The sequence below is a fragment of the Polyodon spathula genome, chromosome 6 (assembly GCF_017654505.1).
Source record: "Polyodon spathula isolate WHYD16114869_AA chromosome 6, ASM1765450v1, whole genome shotgun sequence".
In the NCBI taxonomy this organism is placed as follows: domain Eukaryota; kingdom Metazoa; phylum Chordata; class Actinopteri; order Acipenseriformes; family Polyodontidae; genus Polyodon; species Polyodon spathula.
In genome coordinates this window covers 15,892,602-15,917,570 of record NC_054539.1, presented here as the reverse complement: position 1 = coordinate 15,917,570, position 24,969 = coordinate 15,892,602, and the positions used below count along the sequence as shown (strand labels likewise).

General features: G+C 36.9%; 1 protein-coding gene across 2 annotated transcripts; it reads right to left on the bottom strand.

The window, feature by feature from the left end:
• Positions 1-331: 331 nt before the first annotated feature.
• On the bottom strand, positions 332-24,572 carry pex7 (peroxisomal biogenesis factor 7). Of its 2 annotated transcripts, none has more exons than XM_041252259.1 (10): positions 24,206-24,572; positions 23,721-23,778; positions 23,135-23,285; positions 22,578-22,655; positions 21,369-21,477; positions 14,062-14,168; positions 13,605-13,718; positions 12,489-12,544; positions 3,523-3,622; positions 332-816 (listed from the first exon to the last, which is right to left on the bottom strand). In XM_041252259.1, exons 1-10 carry the CDS (start codon positions 24,321-24,323, stop codon positions 781-783), a joined length of 927 nt encoding a protein of 308 aa, XP_041108193.1. In that variant the 5' UTR covers positions 24,324-24,572; the 3' UTR covers positions 332-780. The 2 variants fall into 2 exon arrangements, with proteins under 2 accessions (XP_041108193.1, XP_041108192.1); XM_041252258.1 differs by having other exon boundaries at positions 352-887.
• Between the last annotated feature and the right edge of the window lie 397 nt (positions 24,573-24,969).

Below are 24,969 nucleotides of genomic sequence, written 5' to 3'. Positions count from 1 at the left end.
GTTATATCCATGCTGAAATCAATATATTTAATACTAATGAGGACCTAAAGAAACAGCAGTACATCGTTGATGCTACAGTGGACTACAGTACCAATGTGCAGCAAGAAATATTTTGTCTGCAGTGTTGTAATTTAAGCAACTGCTTATGACAAGGTAATAATAGTGCTTGTGCTAATAAGAGAATATAGAAATTAACACACACACCTGGATACTAACTAGTACTCCGAACAAAACTATGGTACAATGACGGTATGATGACATCACAAATCTAGAAAAAGAATGTTCCATTCTGGATGCAATAATTGTAACTGTAGTCATAGTAAATGCCCTTCTTGTGTATATCTGTTACCAGTGTCAAACATCAATATATCATAGACAATGCTTTTTGACCTTCAAAGAAATTCAGCAAATTAACTTTTGCACAACGGTTACACAATATAAACTTCATGAGAATATTTATTTAAACTTATTACACTTATGAATTACTGTAAATCTGTAACTTTAACATGCATTGGCAAGAAGTAGCACTTTCCAAGGGCAATTAAAATAAGTGTTCTTAAGCAGAGATCATTACAATTTTATTTAAATAAGAAAACATGATACACATAGTTTAATCCCACTGTTAAACAATTCCAGTTGCAAACACTTTACAGTTAAGGACAAATGAGATATCCTGCTGTGTTTAAAAAAAATGGTGGTTCATTTACAGAGTCCCACAAAATGAGAAAGAAGACTGGTCATGTTGGAAATCCCTTGAAGTCCTGAAACATTTTCTTTTCCTCAATCAAAGTGAATGATTTTCCCTCTAAGGTACATCTTTATGAAGGGCATGAAAGGCAGAGAGGGGTATATATTTTTAATGTCTCGTCCCAAGCACAATCTGCAACCTGCAAAGAAACCGCATAAAATCAGCAGTGCATGACCCTGGAGTACCAAAATATGACAGTCATGATTGTCAGTGTTAGGTTTCAGTGATTTATTCAATAAGCAAATCCCAATTTTATTTTACCCATTGTAATTTTATTTATACTTCCTGTATCATAAAGAAACTACTGTTTTTACCAAGTCAATGTTTAAAAACATATTTGTTTAATGGAAAAATAAGTTATGACATGTTAGAAACTCAGACCACCTACACTATGACTATAAGGGAGTGCACTGACAGACGAACAATAGAAACAATGCCTTTACTGTACAATATAATCATTTTTAGAACAAAAAGAAATGGCTACTGAGATTATACTGATGATGATGCAGGGTAGCCACCAGCATGGACAATGGAAATGAAATGCTACACTGAACTGAACAATATTGGTTGTTCAGAAGTGAATAATGGAACTACTAAAATCCAGTATCTGCAGGGAAATTACTCGCAGACAATCGGAAGCAAAAAAATAATATGTTGGCATGCAAACACATTGAACAATTGTATTAATGTCTTCATTGTGAAAACGCCTGTCACTGAATTTCTTAAGTTTCTTTTAGTATTGGGTGTTTAACAGTTATTAATGATTGCAACTAGTTTTGTAACGTTACGTTTTATTTGACTTTCATAAAAATAAGGTGCAAATTGCAAGTTGGTCTAAAGACATGATAATTCAGGCCTACGGTATATTGTTCAATGAACTCATTACTGTTTGCTACTTCCTTTTTCAAAAGAAAACTTTTGCTGTAAATTCAAGGATTGGTTTCAATGAGGATTGCCATTGGCTGCCTGTGAACTATAAGTTTGTGTTCTATTTTATGCATGCATATGTCCAATTTACCCATAAATGTAGATATTATGAAGTTAAGTTCTGGTCTAAACAAAACCCCAAGCAAAACTATTAACTGTGCTAGGAAATACTGCCGAGTATCAACACCTGCTAAGTACCCATTGGAACAACAACATGATTATTATTATTATTATTATTATTATTATTATTATTACATTCTTGGGACACACGTTGATTTCAAATCCGGACCCAAGTGATGTGGTTGCATGCAATAGAGGCAGTAGGGTAGAAAGTGCTGTAAATCAAACTCCTACCCTCAATTATCAAATAACAAGTATCCGAGCTGAGTTATGGAGTCATCTATTTACATAAATCAAACTGTAGCACATTTTGAACTGATAATTTTATCAGTTTTGTTTTCCACTATGTTTTCTCTCACGATTCACTGAAGTGCTATATCCAATAAATTCTACAAATGCAAGGTGTTTCTTCAACAGACTGAAGGGGGGTGACCCGCTCAATTAATTCATTAAAGCCCTTGCATGGACCCATTACCTGATTTAATTCACTTAGCTATGGCCGCTGTCTACAATTCATCACCATATACTCTTTCCTCAGGCTTGAGGGACTTTTCATGGGCAGTCTTTCAAAAATTACTGACACAAAGTATATATATATATATATATATATATATATATATATATATATATATATATATATATATATAGAAAAGAGAGAGAGAGAGAGAGAGAGAGAGAGAGAGAGAGAGAGACAGAGAGAGAGAGAGAGAGAGAGAGCTAATTTATTGTTGTGTACATTAACCTGCCTCCTGTATGGAAAATGTTTGCCTTTTTATTTTAAAACAAAACCTTGTCATGTTCCTTTTATTTATATTGGATTTCTACAAAATCAGTAACAGTAAGAAATAAATGTCCATCAGGACTACAGCAAAAGTATTGCGACTGTATTTCAAGAATGGAGCTTTTAGTTTTAAGTATTGTATCCATTATGATTTTCATAATGGAGTCTTTATTTTAGCACCTATTTGATGCCTTAGTATGTAAGATTAAGAAACATTGAGACTTTTTTCCATGACACGAGGGAAACAAATAGCAAGCGAGGGTGAGGCTGCCTATTTATTATAGTTCCAAAATTAGGATCCTGTTGTACGTTTATTGTCCCAAAATTTGGAGCAATATAGGCTGCAACTCAATGCAGCATTCCTGTTTTGTAACACCCTAACCCCAAACCCACTACATTGTCACTGCAGCTATAGTCAAAGAGAAGAGCCTAACCTGTCCAAATAATTTGCAGGACCTCTGGGGAATCCTCATCGGATCTTTTCAAATTGGCCGGTATTCCATATTTGATGACTTGGCGGAATTCCATTTCATTGGACTGAATCCATACCATTACTTTCACTAGTGTATATATATATATATATATATATATATATATATATATATATATATATATATATGGCCCCTTTAAATTTTGACAGCATTGATCAGGCATTTAATGATGGTCAGAGAAAATGGTATCTGTCTACCTAGAATATTCATGTTAGATTTCTTGTACCAGAAGCATGATTATGAAAAAGTATTAGCAATGAAAAATGTAATGCTGTTAAAGAGTGCTGAGCAGTCTGATCCTTTATCCTTTATATTTTTTGCTGACCCTAAGGCAATCTCATAATTTCTGAGACGGTGCTTGTTACCGAGATCTGGCCAGCAATGTAGCCTCTGAATTTATGTTTGTAAAAATGCTTGCTACAATAAATGTTACAAAGCCAAAGAAAGTCATATACCTGATTAGGGATATGCAGGCTGAAATCCAGCCCGCACACAAACTCTGTGTGATGCTCCACCGTCTCCAAAAGTGACTCAGTCTTGGAAAAGTCCCAGAACCTGTGGACGCAAACCAACAAAAAGCAATTTTACTAATTGAATGGCCATTTTGATTTGCTTTTTAAAAGGGCATAAACAAAAAGACCTGACACAGCCAGAGCCCCCTGGAACAAACTGATCCACTTTGCAAATGTGATTAAACCACTACCTAGAAAATATCCTGGTTATATAAATACATTAAGAATGTACTCATTCTAACATTTCCATATGCTGTGGCCAAAAAGACTGTTTATGGTGGCACTGGATGGCTTCTATAAGAGTGTTATTTATTTATTTATTTATTTACCTTTTAATCAACATGCAGTAAGTGATATAACTTCTTATAGATTTGACTATATAGCAAAGATACAAAAATATTGTAAAAGCAACTGTGACAGAATAGTTCATCTTTAAATAGAGATGATATTTTAATTTTTAATTTCTGTGGTTAAAAAGCTGCTGTTTTTAATAGTACGTGTGGGTAATAATGTCATTAATCAGTGAAGGCTCTCTGTTTAGCTCCTGCATGCCTAATGCACAGTTGATATCTCTGCAGTAACAGCAGTTGAAACAGCTACTGTAGTTGTTTTTTTTTTGTTCTATCCGCTGATTGAAATGGACTAAGTATATGAAGCAACCCTGACCTTTCCTCTGGGGATAATCACTGGTTCAAAGCACTAAATTAAAACTCTACCCAAATTTAAAAAAAAAAAAAACAGTGTGCATTCAATCAACTAAAGCAATCACGATAAAAACAAAACACACTCAATGGAGAAGCAGTGTATGTATGATCAGGGTTAACTGGCTGCTAGAGTGGGGTGTTTAAAATAAGACGTGTTTACACCGAAAACAATTTGGGGTGTAGCAATGTGTACAAGAACACACGTTAATTTACTAAAAAAAAAAAAAAAAAAAAAAAAAAAAAAAAGATATAAAACAAGCAAGAAAAACTTGCAGCTTGGTGTACGAACATTATTGCAAAACATATCTACAGCGCTGAAAGCTTTTTTGGTGTAAATGACAGTCATCTAACAGAGGTAGAATATTCTGTGGTATGTACAAGTTCTAGTTTCTCTTGTTTGACAATATATTCATAACATCACCATGACCAGTGGTAAAAACAAATGTCACTGTCCTGCAATGAATTAATGTAATTATTTATCTTACTACACTTATTTCACATAATCCTATATTTCTGTGAATCACACAAATATCAACATTAATACAGGTACTAAATCTGGTATGAAATGTGTCCTTTGGATGTTAATGGAGGTAAAAGAGTAGTGAAGGTTATAGAATCAGGCAGCGCGGAACTCTGCTTTAAATAAATACAGAACTGTCTCTAGTATAAATTCTGTAAGCGCATTAAGACCATAGAAAAGAAAGTTGTCTTGGACATTTAACTCTTCAGATTTTGCCAAATAACATTTGCTTGCTTTTCATATACTAAAATGCTACAGGTCATAGTTTTCTATGAACAGCAATAAACATCAGTGCAAAGCTTAGGTGGGAAAAATATGAGTAAAAGTTAAAATACTGCTAAAATTAACATTGTCCTGTTTCTGTCTAAAATCTAACAACCAATGAAAGCTACAGATAACATTAATAATGTGGCAAAGAGACTGCCAAGAAGTCTGAGAAAGACTGAAATATTAACAAGCCATTATCAAAATTTACACTATTACAGTAAGAAACGGCGAATTAAAGCAAAATCATATATATACAAGTTATTTTTTGAAGACAAACACCAGTTTTGCTTTAATTCGCCATTTCTCACTGTAATAGTGTAAATTTTGTTAATGGCTTTTTAATACACACACACATAATATATATTATTATATATATATATATATATATATATATATATACTATATATATAATATATTATATATATATATATTTCCCCAATAGGCCTTTTGCTCTAAACCTCTTTAAATTAAAACATGAATACAATCCAAAGTTAGTCACAATTCAACACTGTGTTGTTGTATCCTTCAAGATCTGGTCTGGAACTGTTTTTTTATCCCCATACAAGACTAAAAGGTTTTGTTAATAATTAAAACGCCAACTCTCATGTTAAGCATCCAAGTTAAGTCAGACATCGGAAACCAGGTGCAGGAATTTATATGCGCTGAACTACTACACAGAGGCAGACTGAGATGGAAATCAACAGAGATCAGTGTGTAATAGAGAGCCAGGTAAATAACACATCTAGTGGACCATAACATGACACATACTATTGATTACGTATTCATCTGATTAGATCTAAGACTTTATTTGCACAGATAGGACAAAATACAGTACACAGTGTACTAACCGTATGGAAAAAAATCCCAGGTGAAGCAATATACACCTCAAATTAGGCAATAAACAACAGGAGCCAACCCATCTTGTTTACTTAGCACACTCACTTTATTTAGAGTGCTAAATTAACAGGACATTGGCTGTACACCAACACCATAGCAACAGAGCCTTTCCCCATATTGCTCCTAAAACAGGAGGCTGCCAGCTAATCTTCTGTTGACATTACGATAACGCCTTACACCGGTTAAAACAATGGAGTTTCAACAAAAAAAAACAAAAAACTGAGGCATCAGCATTAGAAACATTAGAAACTAACACCCTACTCACACACTAAATAATGCATGATCATTACATGCTGTTATAAACATCTTTACAATGGACAAACAATAATGACTAATTATGTGCAGTACCGTATGAGAAAACAAAAAGTGTGAGCAACTTCTTTTTATTTATTTATTTATTTTACCTTGAGTAAACCTAGCTGAACATTGTATGTATGGTAACTTCATAAGGAACTTTTTGTATTTCATGGAGTTCTTAATAGAGTCATTGTTGAAGGGAACAGAATTAATTACAACCTGGAAATGGAAACTTCTGGTGGAGATGGAATGGTTTAAGTCAACAAAAAGTTATTCAGAGAACAATCTTACTAACTGGAAAATGCAAAGTGCTGCCAGGCTGGGTCCACTAGATCCAGAGAGTATATATACGTACTTAAATCACCCTTCATATGCTTCCATGTATCTGGAGACCCGCTTAGCTAATTGTTGCGCTTAAGTTACTGAGAGTACCTGTCAGGTCATCTGTATGTCACACTTTTCCATCTGGAAAACCCCTTATCTAACTGACATGAAAGTTGGTATTAACATTATTCAGCATAAGCTATTGAGAGTATCAGATTGTGGGGATATACATGATGTACAACCGCAGCAGAAGCTAATCAACAATAAGGAGGTCTTCAGCCATGACTGGGTAAGTCATTGATGACTCAGGGCAATTCTGAAGAACAGACTTCTATAGATTCATACAGCTAGGTGGGGGATATCAGTTGCTACTACACCAGTGGGGTATGATCGGAGGTCCACTGTAAAATATGAGAGAAAGCCTCAAAAATAGAGGTCTAAAATGGTGCTAACCTAGGACATGACTGCTACGAATAAGAGCTAGTAGGGGCCTTGGAATTGTACCAATACAGACATGTGAACACAATCACTTGCAAAAGCACATTTGTGCTATTTGCCACATTAGGCAGACACCCTTCTAGTTAGGATTCATTTTAGTGGTAAATCTTTAATTCTCAAACACGGAAGCAAATATGAAAGTCTTGGTTACTAATTTGATCAGCTCGTCTGTTAGATGTAAAAAAAAAACCACTCCAGGACGTATTCATAACCTGTATTAGCAATTACAATTATTATATTACCAAATCTGAATAAGCACATATATCTTTGGTTTTTGAAAATTATTCTGAACGATATATTGCAGCATATGACCTGGCCTGAATTCTGAATACTAAATGAAAGGAAGCAATTAGGCTGGTCCAGAGCCATTTTGCATGAATATAAAAAATCTCTCCATAGAGAACAATGAATCAAGTCTTAATGAAAGAGCTCCTTAAGTAGATCATTTAGTAGAAGGATTCCAGGAAAAGGCAGGCAGTCATGATCAATAAAATAATCTGGCACAAGTTCAGCAATGTTGTGATTTAAGCTTTTTTTTTGGTGGCAACAGATGATTGGTATCACTGGGGAAAGGAAGTAGGGGTACACATTACAAAGAAAAGGTTCCCCCTTTACAAGTAGAGAGATCTAAACAATCACATTGTCAAATTAACCTGATCAGAATCTGGGCAATTTACTAATAGGTGGAGAATGTTCTATATAAATGTTTTTTTTTCCAGCGCCTGACATTCTGAAGTAGGTATAATTGAAGCTTTGTATTTCAATATTATTCCCTTGTGTTGCACGCAATACATTCTGACTTTGATTAACTGTTTTACCACTGGAAATATCTAAGTTCTTGATCCGTAGCCCAGACTTAACTAGTGGCAGCATATATTTTCAAAATATTGTAAGAAGTAGGTATTTGTCAAAGTTGGAAGGATTGCAATATAATACTAGGGCTATTATGAATATATGTTACTCAAAGTCACTGACAAACACATAAGTGCTCAAAGGCACTCTAGTCTTGACATATTTATGTCTGAGTGTACAGAAGTGTTGCAGACACGGAGTAAAGAACACCTGAGATTTGATTTTATAACTGGTGTGGAATGATGTATGAACTGAAAGGGAAAAAAAGCTTGGTCTGATTAGAATATATATATATATATATATATATATATATATATATGCTCCAATTATGATCAGCACATCTTCTCTTGCTTACGTGTAGCCTATTATTGCTCTCAGTGTAGTATCTGGTTGAGACGAGTGTTATGGGGTAATTAGCGAAGCCTGGTGAAAGCAGACTACCTTTTAGTAAAAGGTGCTCTCACAAGCTACAGTACTGTGGTGAAAAAATGCTTTCAACTACCATCTACCAAAGGTTGTACTTGGATGCTGTTTTACACCACTTGTTTAGAACAAAAAAGGTTAACCATAAAAAAAAAATTAAACTTGAGAAAATGTACTCTGCTTTCACACTGCATTATTGATCATAAAATACGGTAAATACTATAATCTACACCTGTGCTCCGTAAGAATTTAAATATACAATACATTAATATGTTAATTGAGCTTTGTCTTGTAGTCTTAAAAACAGCGACATCAGTAAACCAAATCCTAAACCAAATCTAAGGGATGTAAAACGTGTTCTTTACTACATGAAAATCTTCAACTACAAATAAAAGCGATTTTTTTTTTTTAAATACTTATGTACAGCCTAACCTTTTGTTTTCATAAAATGTCACGGAGAAAAAATGGACCAATAATTCCCCGCAGTCAAGAAAAAGGTCTTGAATGCAACATGAAGTGAACAGCTTTTATTTCAATGTAACATTTTGATGACGAGAATCCAATTGCACATAGAGCAATGAAAGAAAAAATATATATATTGTGTCCTCCTGTGACTTGATGTCACTAAGAATCCATAATTACATGACTCCTCTTTACCCTTTTGACATTATGCAAGTGTAAAGTGTGGGAGATATTTTTGTTACATTCATTGCGGTAACATTTAAAAATGAAAAGAAACCAGGATACAAAAAAAAAAAAAGTTTCTCTTCTGTTGTTGTTTTGTACGTATGTACGGGTCGCAATAATAGTCTAGTACTGCAAAACTTTTAACATGACATTCCCAATCAAGAATCTTCCCCAAAAAATGATAACCTTCCTCCCTTACCTTAAATTATAAAAACACACAGTACTGAACTGTACTGTATAGTTAATAGACAGATGGCTGGTTAGCACTTTTTCAAGGCAGAATAAGATTGCACACAAGAAAGACTACCAGGGTGCTGTACAGACAATAGAGGTGTTTTCAGATATTCAAGGTTTTGAATATATAATGACTCAAAGTATTCAAACCCCATGTTGATTTATTGCATGCTTGATCCTGCCAAGACTGCTACCTTACTAAATGTATTCTTACCCTAAAAAAGATCATTGTTCACTCTTCACATATATGAGTTTAATTAACAAGCCAGTTCAAGAATGCTTTCCAAAAATGTTAGCTCTGCACCAGCATCACCAAGATGAAGTCAGCTTCTTGACAACAAAATATATGTTTTAAAGAATTATGAATGGTTTGTAAGAAGGAAGGATACTTCAAATAAGCTGTATTCTTATTAATAGTCAATTATGTGAGTACAAGACATGCTGAGGTCTATACTCATAATGCGTTAACGCCTGTCGAAATGAGAAAACAGGAGTACATGATCGGATTTCGTCCACAGCCGCCTATTTAATGACATTTGAGCTGCTGTTCGTAACAGATAACTGAGATACGTCACTAAGCCCCAACATTTTTTGCCATGATTTTTGCCCATGTTTTAAACGATTGAGATCAAGCTTAATGATTACCTCATTAGCATAAAGTTTTCATCGGTCCCGAGCTCAACCTGCTATTCATGCTGTTGACAACTTGGAGTTACTGAACGCTGTGTGCGGTGGGGTCTAAATTGACAACAGCATCAAAACGACAATGTCAAAAAAGTTACCTGGCTGTATTTAACAAACCCCCCCGCCCCCAATAAATAAATAAATAAATTAATAATCCATAAAAAAAAAAAACAATAAAAAAAAACAGTTGATGCCACTGTGATTAAAGGGCTACGCACATCGGATGCGAACGACGCAGGCGAGCGAATAAAAAAACGACGCGGGCGAGCGAATAAAAAAACGACGCGGGCGAGCGAATAAAAAATAATTAAACCTATTGATTTAAATGGAGCAATGCACACCACAGCCATAGAGAGCGGCGCAAACGAAGCGAGCGAATATTGAAATAAATTTCTACTTGCGTCGCAATGGACCAATCAAAAATAAGGTCAAAGTTAGTGTCTGTCAGACTCACTGTCTTGCTTACATAGAGATTACCATAGAAATAAAAAAAAATGGACATCAATGAGAATGTAATTTTTAAAGTCGAGAAATAATGTTCTTTATGATACCAGTGTCAATGGTTATAAAGACAATACAAAGAAGGACGCTATATGGCAAGAAATAGCAGAACATTTGAAAATTGATGGTATGTCTATCTCTCTTTATTTCACCTTAATTTTAGTAAAAGTGACGGGGAGCGCCACACACTGGTTTCATATTTCTGTAAAATTACGCTTCTTTGTTTTAATAATATTGACCGATAATAACAATCTCATTCACACAATAACTGACAAGACTGTATTAATTGAAAATCAGCAAAAGTATATTATATTAAACTAATTTCTTCAGTATTTCCGGGAATCGCCCACATTCTTTTTCATATTTTCGTACGGAATAACCAGCACATATAAACAGTCACTGTAAATAATACATTTGGACCGATTTTTGTAGTGTGTCATGACACCATAACTGACCTAACCTCCTTTGTTTTAATCATGAAAGTATATTTCGTTGTCATAAAGAAAAAATACCATCGATGATACAGTATTAAAAATACATGAGCACGACATAAGTCAACAAGCGAAGCGAGGTACGCTAAACGTCACTTCGCGTTGTTAAGCTTTCGCCAGCAAGTGTAGCCACACACCATCGGGAATTTGTAACGGAATATTATATATTATATATTATTATATGAATCGCGGTTGTTCGCGTAGCCCTCAAAGCCCGAGGTGAATATATATATCACATATATATGAATATATATATATATATAATATATATATATATATAATTAATATATATATAAAAAATAATTTAAATAAATTGATTTATAAGTGTTTTTCATTTAATTGAGTATGTCCTGCAAAGCAAAGGAACATTAACAATTAAGGTAATTTAAATAACCTGAACATGATCGCATCCTACAGTATAAAAATCATTTATCATACAGGTAAGCTGTTAATAACATGATGGCCGCTGCTGTCGGTAAATTGCTTAGCGACAGTCGCCCGTCTGCATAGATCATTTTAGGAATAACAACATGTACGACATACATTCATTTAAAATGAAATCTGATTACCTAGGACAGTCGGCAAGTACTTTTATCCCTATGCATATAGTAAAACACTTATCATTATTCATTTTCAAGCTCCCCTCTTGGATTTGTGAGGGATATGTTGAGAATAGTAGTTTTTTCATTGACTGGAAAAATAGCAGATATGAGCACTTGGGAACAAATAATCCACAAGATTAACCTTTCAGGCTTGGCACGAGCCAATGTAGGGAATGACGCAGTACAGCATTTAATTTATAACAAAGGACAGCATGTCAAACACAGATGTGGGGGAAATATGAATCACCTTCCACTGCTATGCTTATTTTACTATTGACATTGTACCGCATGTTGTTTAACAAAGTAAGACAACCCACAATTGTCAGAAGAGGAGCACACCTGATTTTTTTTCTTTAATACAATCACGTTTACGCAAAGACACCATTGCAAAGACAAATTCAACTTAAAAATGACTTAAAAAAATATTCAGTAGAATAAAGTGTTTTCATTTAAAGGTGTTTTTTTGAAAAATATTGTGTGCAATCCATTAGTTATTTTCACAACTGCTTTTATTTCTTTAGTGACGTCTGTGCAATGTTGTTGTTTCAAATGAGAGTATTACCTACCTACATGATACGACCCCATAATAATATATATTTTTTTATAATCCCATTTTGTGTATCAGTTTTATTGCCGAAGTTGTGTTTGCAGTCCTTTTTTATTGTCAGTTTGCTTGTGTAAACAGCGTGCAGATTTGCAGAATGCCTAATTAAAGTAAAAGAGGCAGTGGGTGTGCTACAGTACAGCATTGTGGTCGATGCAAATTATTCATGTGCTTTTCAGAATGCAAACTATAAAAATCAGTTTGGAAAGACTTGTATCGATGTTGATAAACTGTTTCATTAAAATCAAGAAACTAAAAAAATGACAACATCAGGGTGCAATTGTGGCTTGCCGTGTAAGGGAGTATGGCTTTAATTCATCCTACCTCACAGTGAAGTCATAGGAACAAGAGGCAAGAACAGTCCTGTGAAAAGGGGAGAACTGCAAGAAAGAGAAACAAGTAATGTGTAGACAAAAGGCTGTTGCTGTATTTACCTTATTGTTTAACAAATATATATTAAAACTTTAACAAAGAAAACTGAATTTCATAATTAAGAGACTTTTTAATGAACTCCATTAAGAGCTTAAATACTTTTTCTTTATTTTTATTTGTTTATTTAGCAGATGCCTTTTAGTCGACTTACAGAGACTAAGGTGTGTGAACTATGCATCAGCTGCAGGGTCACTTACAACAACATCTCATTCGAAAGACGGCACACAAGGAGGTTAAGTGACTTGCTCAAGGTAACACAGTGAATCAATGAGTGAGCCGGGATTTGAACTGGGACCTCCTGCTTACAAGCCCTTTTCTGGACCACACAGCTTCTTTTTATCAAATATTTTAATGCTCACCCATATAAAAATCTAAAAAAAAAAATCTGTTTAAAAAATACAGCACACAAAGCAATAGCAATAATGACTTAAAGAACTATGCTAAATTGTGATCAGCTGCTAAATTGTGATCAACTAAAAGCACTGATGATGAAGAGGTCAATATATTGAAGTTTCTCCTTTTTTTTGCTTTCTTTGCATTACTTTAACGAGGTAGCACACATGCTCTGTTGGAACTGTTTCTTATTAAATGTCCATTACTATAATTACAAAATATGTTTAACTGAATACAGGTACCATAAATGTGATCTGTTTAGTTCAGCTATCTTCCACACAAACAATGGATTTGAGAGCAATCAGCCAAACTAGACTGGATGCATTTTATCAACTTATTCCCTCAGTAGTACAGAGGAGAAGCAGAAATGTTCTTCTGTTCATCACGACACCCTGCGTTTCAATCCACATAAACCCCACTCCTGCAATAGTGCTCTGTTGAAGAGCAATCAGGAAAATGGCACCCGTGTTGCACAGATCTTCGTCTTCTCACAAAATCCCATGCTGATATCACTGCAATATGTATAACACGTACCGTAAAGATAAATGAAAGCGTTTGCCTTTGAATATTTGTGAATATGGCCTGTGTGTTGGTGATGAAGATACATTTTCTTACCTTTACTCTTCTTATGGCATAAGAATGACCAGACAGATCTGAAACAGGCTGCCGAACATTTCTCAGGTCCCAGACTCTTAAGCTACAGTCCACTGCCCCAGTAACAATGAAGTTCTGAAATTTGAGAAAGGCACATTTTACTTTATAACTCCTTTTAAAAAGTATATTATATAGTATGTCTGAACTTGTTTTCACCCTTTTTACAAACTCACCGTAATGTGTGCCTTTCATATAAAAAAATAAAAAGTGAAATCTACGAGTGATGGTGATGCATATTAGATAAGATTTACTGGAATTATTTTGTTAGCTAGATGTACCTTAATGTGAAAAGCTATTTTAAATATTGTTGTCAAATTCTTTTAAGACAAGTTATGTAACAGCGAGATTTTTTTTTTTTTTTAGAAAGGAACAAGATGAGTCTTTGTGGGAATAAAATGGTGTACACTATCAATATTACCTGATCATATTTACACCAATCACAGGTCAGTATCTCAGCCTGATGAGCTGGGATTGCTATTTTAGTTCCTCTTGTCTTCATGTCCCAAATTCTTAAAGTATTATCCCCTAGAAAGAAATTCTGTGTTTAGAGATAGACATGGCTCTTTTTCTAGTGATAAACCCAAACCTCTGAAGGTCCAGCCTCTGAAGACTGAATGCATCATAAAGCATCGTACTGACTTTCAATTATATATTTTTTAGCTTCGGGCCATTTATTATTTTTTTATACAAAATGGTTTTAATATACTGTGGAGTTTAATGTCATGGTCATAAACAAATGATGATACCTTAACAAAGCAAACTGCTGAAGAAATCATGAAATATGTCTTAAATAAACACAAACAAATAAACACAATCAGTTTTTCAAATGTAAAACAATTAGAACTAGACATGAACTGAAATTGGCACTGTGAGAATTTAAGCAGTAATAAATATACTATATTTCAACATACTTTGCATTTTGTTATCTCTAGGCAGGCAGCAATAGAAGATTTTATAAAGGGTCAATGCTGATGCCCAGCCAAAAAGCCTGGTTGTGGATAAACTGTACTCCAGAATGCTCATAACCAAACCAAGTGATGTCTGCTCAAACTCTGCCTTGTTAGATATGACATGGCAAGTTAAACTAGATACTATAGCAGAGAAACAAACAAATAACAATTCTTCTAGGCATGTAGTGTCCATTATGAAATGTGCATAACTAATATGAAACATACACAGTACTAATTCTGCAGTAATTGAAGTATGTTTTCATATTTATATATATATATATATATATATATATATACACACACATATCTTTATGAATAAAATTGTATTTATTAAATTGTTCCAAACTGCTGTTGGATTATTTACCAACAACTGCAAACAGTTTCAGATAATTTATGATTGTATTTAAATCAGCTTAGTACAGGTGCACAAAAGGAAGATGCTGCTTTCTAGTCCCAGTAAGTACTGAGTCACACACGCTCAGCACTCACCAATAGCAACTGAAGTGTGAAATGGTTTAACAGAAACTAAAACAATAAGTTTCAATGATCTTGCTTTGTTTTGTTTTGTTTTTTCTCTTAACAGTGTTAATGTATTCAAAGCGTCAAAATTTGTGATTAAAACCGCCTCACTGGGAACAAAGAGTGCCATAGAATACAAACTCTCGAGTCAACACCTGCTTGGCTCCACAGCAGCAGCACGTTGAACCATTGTTCAACTTACCATACACAGACTCATTAAATCTTCCCTGCCAAAAGGTTATTATTATTTATGTAATTTCTTTAATTACATTTTCCACATCAAATGACTGCTCTTTCTTTGGGTTACATATATTTATCAGCCCTTAGGGGACCATGTCACGTCCTGCACTGGTCTCTGTACTGTACATCTTATCTGGGATGACAAACTACTGCTGACATCGGGTGGCTAAGCGCTGTAACTTACTGTTGACTAGATTAGTAGCCTGAGGCTTTTTCAGTCCCTTTTCGATAACAGATAACAAAACACCAGACAGGGTACTGCCTCAGAACAAACCTTTCATTTCTAATGAAACCACGAACATCAGACCTGTTGGGTGTACATAAAAAACCTAAGAATATTTATTAAACAGAACGGTTACAAAATGGCAAATATGTATTGTACTTGTTGTTAGAGGCAACGACTGTAATTTCACTGTTTTATACTGAAAAAACATAATGGGCATAGAAAAAATATTAGCACTGCGTTGCACCATCTTTGCGTAAGTTCAAACTTAGCTTAGTGTAGGTCTTAAGTTTGCTTTTACACACTACTCATTTCACATGAGTTGCACCAGGTAAGATGGTCAGAACCTAGTTCTTACATATAATTTATGCCTACCTTCAGGCAGGTGTAAAGTTGTTCATATGTTCAGGTTTCAAAACGGTGAGGCAAATTCTTACACTTGTACATCGGTTTGAAGAGGATTTTCTTCAATATTTCCACCATCTGCATACACTGCAAGACCACCTACATCCAGTTAATTTCAGACTGTTTTATGTATCTCTCAGTTTCACTTCATTGTTAGGCCCATTTGGGTTAATTATGATAATTAGGCAATACTGCAAACTTCTACCAGTGCCTGCTATCCTATCCTGTTATCTTATCTTCTCATCATGAGGTCAAGCGGCCTAGGAAGAAAATGCCAACTAGAATTCTTAACATAACCAAAACAAAAACAAAAAATGATAAATTTGCATATATACAAATTAAAGAAAGTAACTTTTTGAGATAAGAATTAATTGATTTAGGCATGTTTTTGTTTTATGTTGGCTAAGGAAGGGAACAATATCATAACCTTACTTAATATTAAAAAGTAAATCATAGCCCATACAAAAAAAAAAAAAAAAAAAAAACTGAATATGATATTTTTACATAGGATTGTTTTGGTGTATGACTCTATAGTAAAACTAAGAACCACACAGTAATTGTAATAGGAAATTATATAGGAAAGCTACAACTGTCCTTTTAATATAGGAGTCATACAACAAAATATTACACAACCTTAAATATATAAAACAATCTGCTTTCCTAGAAAGCTTATTGGGGTTTTCTTGCATGTACACAATAACTTGAAAGCTATAAGCCTACCACACAAAGTTTGATGACAAGTTCCACAAAAAACAGGGATGTGGACACAAATGATTTAACATTAAAGACACTGTAACAGGGAGAGATCTGTGCTGACTCTGCTGGCGTGTTCACGGGCTGCAGGAAGAGGGTGGCAGTCGCCCAACAACCGCCTGTGAGTCATGGCAGTGACACGGGGAGGTGGGAAAGTGGGTGTGTGGACTTTCCCCCTCTCTGAATGGCTGAGAGGCGGGTCTTGGGTGATTGTTAGTCCTATAAAATAACGCTCTGTTGTTTCCTCAGGTCTGCCCACTTAGACGCGCCAAGAGTGCGGAAGCTTTGATTCAGGACCGGGAATCAGCCGGGAGAAAAATAAAGATTCACAGCGAGACAGAGAGATAGAGCGGGGAATCCTTGGGCAGACCCCGGCGTATTGTAAAAGAGCAGGCTAGATAGCCGATAGAATGGGACGGTGATCCGGGTCGTGCGGGTAGCGGCGACTGGGATAACCCTGCCGAGTGCAGCACCTTTTATTTGTAGTTTTATTACTGTTTTATTTTCCCTTGTTCTTTTCGCCTTCTGTTTTCATTATTATTTCTTTGAGCACCTGCAAGTGCACTTGCTGTTCGTGTACCAGCTGTGGTATTTCCGTGGTGCTGTCTATCATCGTTGATAGGCAGCCCACGGTCAACAGTGCCCTCTGCCGGAGAAAAAGTAAGAACCGGTCCAAAATAAAACTGGGCACCTGTGTGGTGTTTCCAAGTACACCTGTCTGTCTCCTGGTCAGTGAATTACCCACACCCCTTCCACAGACACATAAACATAAGCCTTTTATTTTCAAGTCTATGAAAATGTAGATTCCAAGTCAATTTATAATACTATGTAACACAATTTTTGTTCCTGGGTAGTAAGTGTTATTTCCTAATTGCTTATGCCTCAAAAGTATAGAAAATGGCTATTATTCCCCACAAACTTTGCTTTTGTGACCAGGACAGTGATATTTTGAAATCTACCTATTTCCAATGAGAAAACTGTCTTTTCGTTCACATAAAGTCAGAAAAAAACAACATATGAATCCAAATTAACATGTATTTATACTAAAGTAATACAAAAATGACTACAAAAGATTTAGAAGCGAGTAGTTTTTAGAGATTTACGATTATACTGTAAATCATTTTCACAAATCAGCCCCCAAATATAGTCTCCCATCATGTTCTTGTTATAATGTCCTTGGTAGCGGCGTTCAAAGCCCAGTATATCCTGGTGGAAGCGCTCGCCTTGCTCCTCCGAGTACGCTCCCATGTCCTCCTTGAATTTATCAAGATGAGCATCAAGGATATGGACTTTGAGGGACATCCTACAGCCCATTGTGCCATAGTTCTTCACCAGAGTCTCAACCAGCTCCACATAGTTTTCGGCCTTGTGATTGCCCAGGAAGTCCCAAACCACTGCGACAAAGCTGTTCCAAGCTGCTTTCTCCTTACTAGTGAGCTTCTTGGGGAATTCATTGCACTCCAGGATCTTCTTTATCTGTGGTCCCACGAAGACACCAGCTTTGACCTTTGCCTCAGACAGCTTAGGGAAGAAGTCTTGAAGGTACTTGAAGGCTGCCGACTCCTTATCTAAAGCTCTGACAAATTGTTTCATAAGGCCCAATTTGATGTGCAGTGGTGGCATCAGCACCTTCCGGGGGTCCACCAGTGGCTCCCACTTGACGTTGTTCCTCCCCACAGAGAACTCGGTCCGCTGTGGCCAGTCCCGTCTGTGGTAGTGCGCCTTGGTGTCCTTGAAGAGGACCAAGGGATTTTTTTTACTCCATTTTTTCCCCAATTTGGAATCGCAAATTATGTGTATTGATCTCGGTCTACCACTGCAACCCCTGCACTGACTTTGCGAAACTCCACAGACATGAGCGTCCTCTGAAACGTGCCCTGCCAAGCCATCTTTTTTCACACTGCAGGTCTATAGTACCAAAAGACAACACAGATCTGAATGACTCCAGAGCAGACCTACAGGTGGCCTACCGGCCACAGGAGTCGATGGTGGGCGGTGAACCGAGGATAACCCTGCCGACCTGAGCCCTCCTTACCTGTTCTGCATAATAATTATGACATTTTTATTATGATGCCCAGATCTTCCTCTCCTTTCCCTCCTTTGACTAGCACATCTCCTACACCTCAGAATGGCTCTCGACGCATTCTCACTGCCTCAAACTCAACCTCTTTAAATCTGACCTCTACTTTCCATCCTCTGATTTCTCCATCTCATCTCCCTTGACTATAAGTCTGTCTCCACCTCTGTCTGCTATAAACCTGTGTTATTCTTGATGCCTCCCTCTCCTTCTCTCAACACCTCTTCCCTGATACACACTTGCCAATTCTTTTAGGAACACTACTTATTCTACCCAACTCCTGGTCCAAGCTCCTGTACTGTAACTCTCTCCTTGCTGGTCTCCCTGCCTCCATCTCCTTCAGGATTCAAAATTCTGTTGTTTGTCTTGTATTCTCCCAACCTCGCGACTCACATTCTACCCCTCTGCTTCACACCCTTCACTGCCTACCTATCTTTGCTCTCATTCAATTCAAGACCCTTGTTCTTGACTACCAGTCTCTTCACCACATTCTCCCTCTTCACTCCTCACCTGCTCCTTCTCTTCCCTAGCCCCTCTGTGGTGGAACCAGCTACTGGAGAACTTCAGGGCTGCTCCGTCTCTCACCACCTTCTACCGCCTCCTCAAGACCCACTTGTTTAGACTGCACTTGTAGAGCTCTTGCTCTACTGTTCCTATTATGCAGTGGACTTGTCGGACCTATGCACCTTACACGTTACTGGATCCTTGCACTATTGCACTATGTCATGGTAGACATATCTTGTTGTAATCTTAACATTTTGCATCTTAGTTCATGTTGTATTTTAGTAGCATTGTTTGCACTTACTGAAAACTACACTGTACTTAAATATTAAGCTTGCATTGTAACCCTTTACTGCCCTGTAACACCTGTAGGTCACCTTGGATAAAGGCGCCAGCCAAATAAATAAATAAATACATACATACATACAATTATAGGTTTAGGTTAAGGGTTAAAAGTAACAGGCTGCTCCTACAGGGCAGAGAACCTTGAACTACAGCAATATGTCCAGTAACTTTAGGCAGTACCAGAGATGATTCAATTCCAGTAGTTTATTTTTATATATACAGTGTAAATAAATTAGCTATGTTTTATTATTACTATATTGCAGGATTTACACACTTGACAATAACCAGTAAAAAACTGCATTAGAATGCAAATATAAGCATTATAATCTGTAGTCCTTGAACACAGCTGAAGTTGATGTTGTAATCAGATACTATTGAATGTTAGTTTGTTATAATTATGTACAATAAGATTGAAAGTAAGAAGCAAAAGCATTAGTCACACACACTGCGGTACACTTGACAACAATCTAGTCGCAGCGTGAGCCCAGACTGAGTGGAGCCAAGCTCTGTAGGATTTTGACCAAACAGAGAGTTTTGATAAGGATGTCTGACCTTCTATAGGTTGCCTGCTACATGGACTAGGGGCGGAACAAGGGCTAATAATAAAAAGTTGTACTGAGCTCGGTGCCTGAAGTCAGACCCAGGGATCTTTTGGATTCCTGTATTGAAGATTATTATTTTGTGTACCTTTTACTATTTAAATAAAGCATTTTACAAACAAGACAAAGAGCTTTCCATTAAACACAAGCGTGCAAAACAGAGTTCAAGAATCCGGAGTTTCCTGAGTATGAGACGGAGCAGTGTGGTAAGGAGTGGCAGCAGCGCATCCAGCATGTAAAAAGAGTAAGCAGCCAGCGATTCCCGAGTCTGAGATGGAATATGTGGCGATGCGACTCGGCAGCAGCAAATCAAGCGTGGAAGCAGAGTGAGCAGCCAGCGATTCTTGAGTCAGAGATGGAATATGTGGCGATGCGACTCGGCAGCAGCAAATCAAGCGTGGAAGCAGAGTGAGCAGCCAGCGATTCCCGAGTCAGAGATGGAATATGTGGCGATGCGACTCGGCAGCAGCAAATCAAGCGTGGAAGCAGAGTGAGCAGCCAGCGATTCCCGAGTCTGAGATGGAATATGTGGCGATGCGACTCGGCAGCAGCAAATCAAGCGTGGAAGCAGAGTGAGCAGCCAGCGATTCCCGAGTCTGAGATGGAATATGTGGCGATGCGACTCGGCAGCAGCAAATCAAGCGTGGAAGCAGAGTGAGCAGCCAGCGATTCTTGAGTCAGAGATGGAATATGTGGCGATGCGACTCGGCAGCAGCAAATCAAGCGTGGAAGCAGAGTGAGCAGCCAGCGATTCTTGAGTCAGAGATGGAACTGGTGGCAACGCAACTCATTGGCAGCAGATCCGGTGTGTGGGCAGTGAGGGAGCCATTCCCGAGTCGGAGGCGGAAAGGCGGCGGGTCCTGAGTCAGAGACGGGGTGACGCCGATGCGGTTCTCATTAGCAATACAACGCACAACACAGTAAGCAGCAGATCCAGCATTTGTGCGGTGAGGGAGTAATTCCACAGACGGAACGGCAGCGGGTCCTGACCGGTGCGGTTCTCATAAGCAACAACACGCAATAAAATAATATAACACACCACATCTACGATAGCCCACTACTTACAGTAATACAGATTGTTACATAATAAAGTTTCTGCATAAAGACACTTACCAGACGCTGAAGCAAAACAACCTGGTATATGCGGAGACCAAATTGTGCTATAAATGACACCTTCGTGACCCTGGAAAGTACTTATTGACTTGCTGGCTGCTAGGTCCCACTGAAAAAAAATTAGACAAAGGTTGTAATATCTGAAGATACAATGTTCTGTTTCATAGCAATTTAAATTACAGTATAGGGAAATGACAGTAAAAATAGTATAAAAAGAACAAACACAGGATAAACATACTTCAAATACGTAAATTCAGTTTACTGTTTTTTTTTTTTTTTTTTTTTTTTTTTTTTTTAAATTGAGTAGTGACCAATTTTTTTTTTTAATCATTTTCTCCCCAATTTGGAATAGCCAATTATTTTTAGATTCAGCTCACCGCTACCTCCCCTGCGCTGACTCGGGTGCAGCGAAGACGAACCCATGCTGTCCTCCGAAGTGTGTGTCGTCAGCCGACCGCTTCTTTTACACACTGCAGGCCCAAAATGCAGCCACCTCAGAGCTACAGTATTGGAGGACAACGTAGCTCTGGGCAGCTTACAGGCGCACCCGGCCAGACCACAGGGGTCGCTTGTGCATGGTGAGCTGTGGACACCCTGGCCAATCTAAGTCCACCCTCCCGTGTGGTGCTCGGCCAATTGTGTGCCGCCACCTAGGAATAGCCTGGATTCGAACTGGCGATGTCCAGGCTATAGGGTGCATTCTGCACTCCATGTGGAGTGCCTTTACCGGATGTGCCAGACTTTGTTTTTAATATCCTGACACAGAATACTACTCTGCTGACTTTTTGCTGAAACATTTGTGTAGTTTCTACTGAATATCTTCTTATTGCAAATTTTAAGTTCTGGATGAGCTGCTGAGGTGTTAAGAATTCCGATGGCTCCTTTTGAGTATTTCCTGGTTCCAAAGAAACCACATGATGTGGTGACTTGTACGAAGGAGCTAGTTGAAATGTCACCAAATTAGATGATTCTGTTGGTATCAGGAAGTACTGTACTCACAATGAGCGAGCAACTACGATTGTACCGGCACAGCTATGGAGTAAATATTAATCAGAACCTCTGAAAATGATTTACGGGTAAAGGTAAGGGGGAAAAGAAAAATCACAGAAATAAAACTGGTAGCTTTTAACCCCCCACCCATCAGCATTCTTGTTTCAGTGGCTGCCCTTTTAGAAATGAGAAAGTCCTCTGGATCTGAACCCAACTTACCACTTTAGCAGTGCTGTCCCAGGAACCAGACACTACCAACTGCTCTGCACGAGTCTGGCTCCAGTCAACACTGTACACCTACAAGACAGAAAACATAAAAAAATGTTTTGTGTACATGGAAAATACACATATATAAAACATTATACAAGAAATGGTACAGCAAAAAGATTATTGTTTGTAAAATCCACACTATAGTAATTGTGTTAGTAACTACATAGGGCACCTAGTTGGGTTTGCGAGAAAAGTCTTTAAAAAAGAAAAAAGTTATAAACCTTATTAAAAGACTTAACAGACTACAAAGCATACTTTCTGATGTGAACTTGAAATATATAACTTAGTTGTTTGGTTGTGGTTCCATAAAATTAACAGGTGTTTTACCTCTTTCAAAAAATTGGACTTAGGAAACGATTTGGAAATATGGCCTTACCAGTCCAGAGAGATGAATCCCTTACCACCTGTCTACCACTTTTCTGGACAGACCCTTTGAGCCAAGTTAGAAACACATTTTACTGTGCTTCTATTTCACGACATATGCCATGCACTTCTTTAGTTATTACCTCGTGTGTGTGCTCTTTGAAGACCTGTAATGGGCCCATAGGGTTGTTTGTGTCCCAGATCTGCAGAGATCCATCCCCACTGGCAGTGACCAGCACGTGTTCATTGTTCTCGCTCCAGGTAACATCAAACAACCCATCATTCCAGTCAAAACTGAAACAGACAGTCGCTAAAAACACTTATAAAACAGAATTGACACTGGACAAGAGAGTTAACTACAACAGGTGAACAGCAAAATCCATCAATATTGAAATAAATGTTTAGCATGACCATCTCAGATTTTAGAAGATCCAATGATGTTTTTTACACACATGCAAAATTAATTATTAAGCAGATTTGAATTTGGGATGCCCAAGGTAAGGAGTTGCACTGTAGCTTTTGATGTTTTTGTGTTAGATTTGTATCTATCTATCCAAATTAATATTTATCAATACGGTTACAATTACAGTTTACACTGTTAAAAAAAAAATAAAAAAATTAAAACAAGCTATGATTTTTTAAAATTTTATTTAACACTTAATATATATTGAAACACTGGAAATAAATTCTAAACACTAATCCATAACTCGTTTTAAGATTCAGTTGTACCTCCTTACAAGGCTGATGCCACTTTCAGTCTGCTCCAGCACCAGCAGTGTTCCACAGCCTACATCAAAATAGAATAGTACAATAATTAGTCTTGTGCTGGAGTGTTAAACTGGGACTTTAAAAAAAAAAAAAAAAAAAAAAAAAACATGATACCAAAACCCAGGTTGAGTATACTATACGTCTACAACATTTTCTCCCTCTGTTGGTAATAAACATGAGTAGCATAAGTAGTTCCGGTTAAGCACTTCATTTTATTTACACATTCCTATGACAGGAATAAGAGACAAGAGGCGGTTGTCAGCGAACACATACATGTTTGTTATCTCAATGGGTAATACAATCACTTAAATGAATCATGCGTTATCTGCACACTGTGAATTTTGTATTCTGAACAACAGCAGCACACGACTAATATTTTAAAAATATGATACCCATAATTGTCTTGTAGTTTAAAAATACATAAATAAATAAAAATAAAAAAATACCTGCTATTCCATAATACTGAGATGTAGCACAAGCCAATCTGGATGTTAAATACGGAGACATTTCTATAGCGTAACCATGCCGCCCCGGGACCCTGAAAGTTTTAGCAATTTCAGCCATAACGACAGCTAATTTATTACACTTTTACAAAGGCTTTTGTACATGTAATGTTATCGTAGTTCATTAAAAAAAAAAAAATCATTGATAACCCACAGAAAGTTCAATGTAAACTCAAACCACACAGCACAACGCCTCGTTTACAAATATATTACTATGTTTTAATATTATATCCATTTCTATTAGTTTAAAACGTGTCTGCTATGCGACCTATATAGCATAAACAAAACAACAACACTTCCGTGACAGGTCACGCTGCACTAGCGGAAGATCAACTATGACAACAGGCGCTATGATTGGTCTGCCTCATTCTATATCTTATTGGCTGGAATGTTGCCGCGTATTTTGTAGATCTCCTGGGAACAGCCATACAAGATGGTTAAGTAGACTTCTATAGACAAACTGAAGTTTAAGGATAGAAATTGCCAAAATACAAATTTTCCTTCTACGAACAGTTACTGTACGAAGAGTTTTTTTGTAACAATAAATATCCATACACGTTTTCAATGTGTAAAATATATTCATTAATATAAGCACTGGGCTGTGAAACTAATTAGCGACCCGTTTTAGAAAGGACACGAAGGAGTTCTTTGGAAGATTATTGCAGTGCGCTGTACCTGTAACTGACACGGCAGACATTTTTTAAGTG

What these genes read in the sequence shown, in the direction of transcription:
- pex7 (XM_041252258.1), bottom strand. Translation starts at nt 24,323, where the DNA reads ATGGCTGAAATTGCTAAAACTTTCAGGGTCCCGGGGCGGCATGGTTAC. An exon ending in TCAAAGAGCACACACACGAG is followed by an intron (nt 22,656 to 23,134) that starts GTAATAACTAAA and finishes TCTGTCTTGTAG; the next exon opens with GTGTACAGTGTTGACTGGAG. An exon ending in GCCTGCATATCCCTAATCAG is followed by an intron (nt 888 to 3,522) that starts GTATATGACTTT and finishes GTTTCTTTGCAG; the next exon opens with GTTGCAGATTGTGCTTGGGA.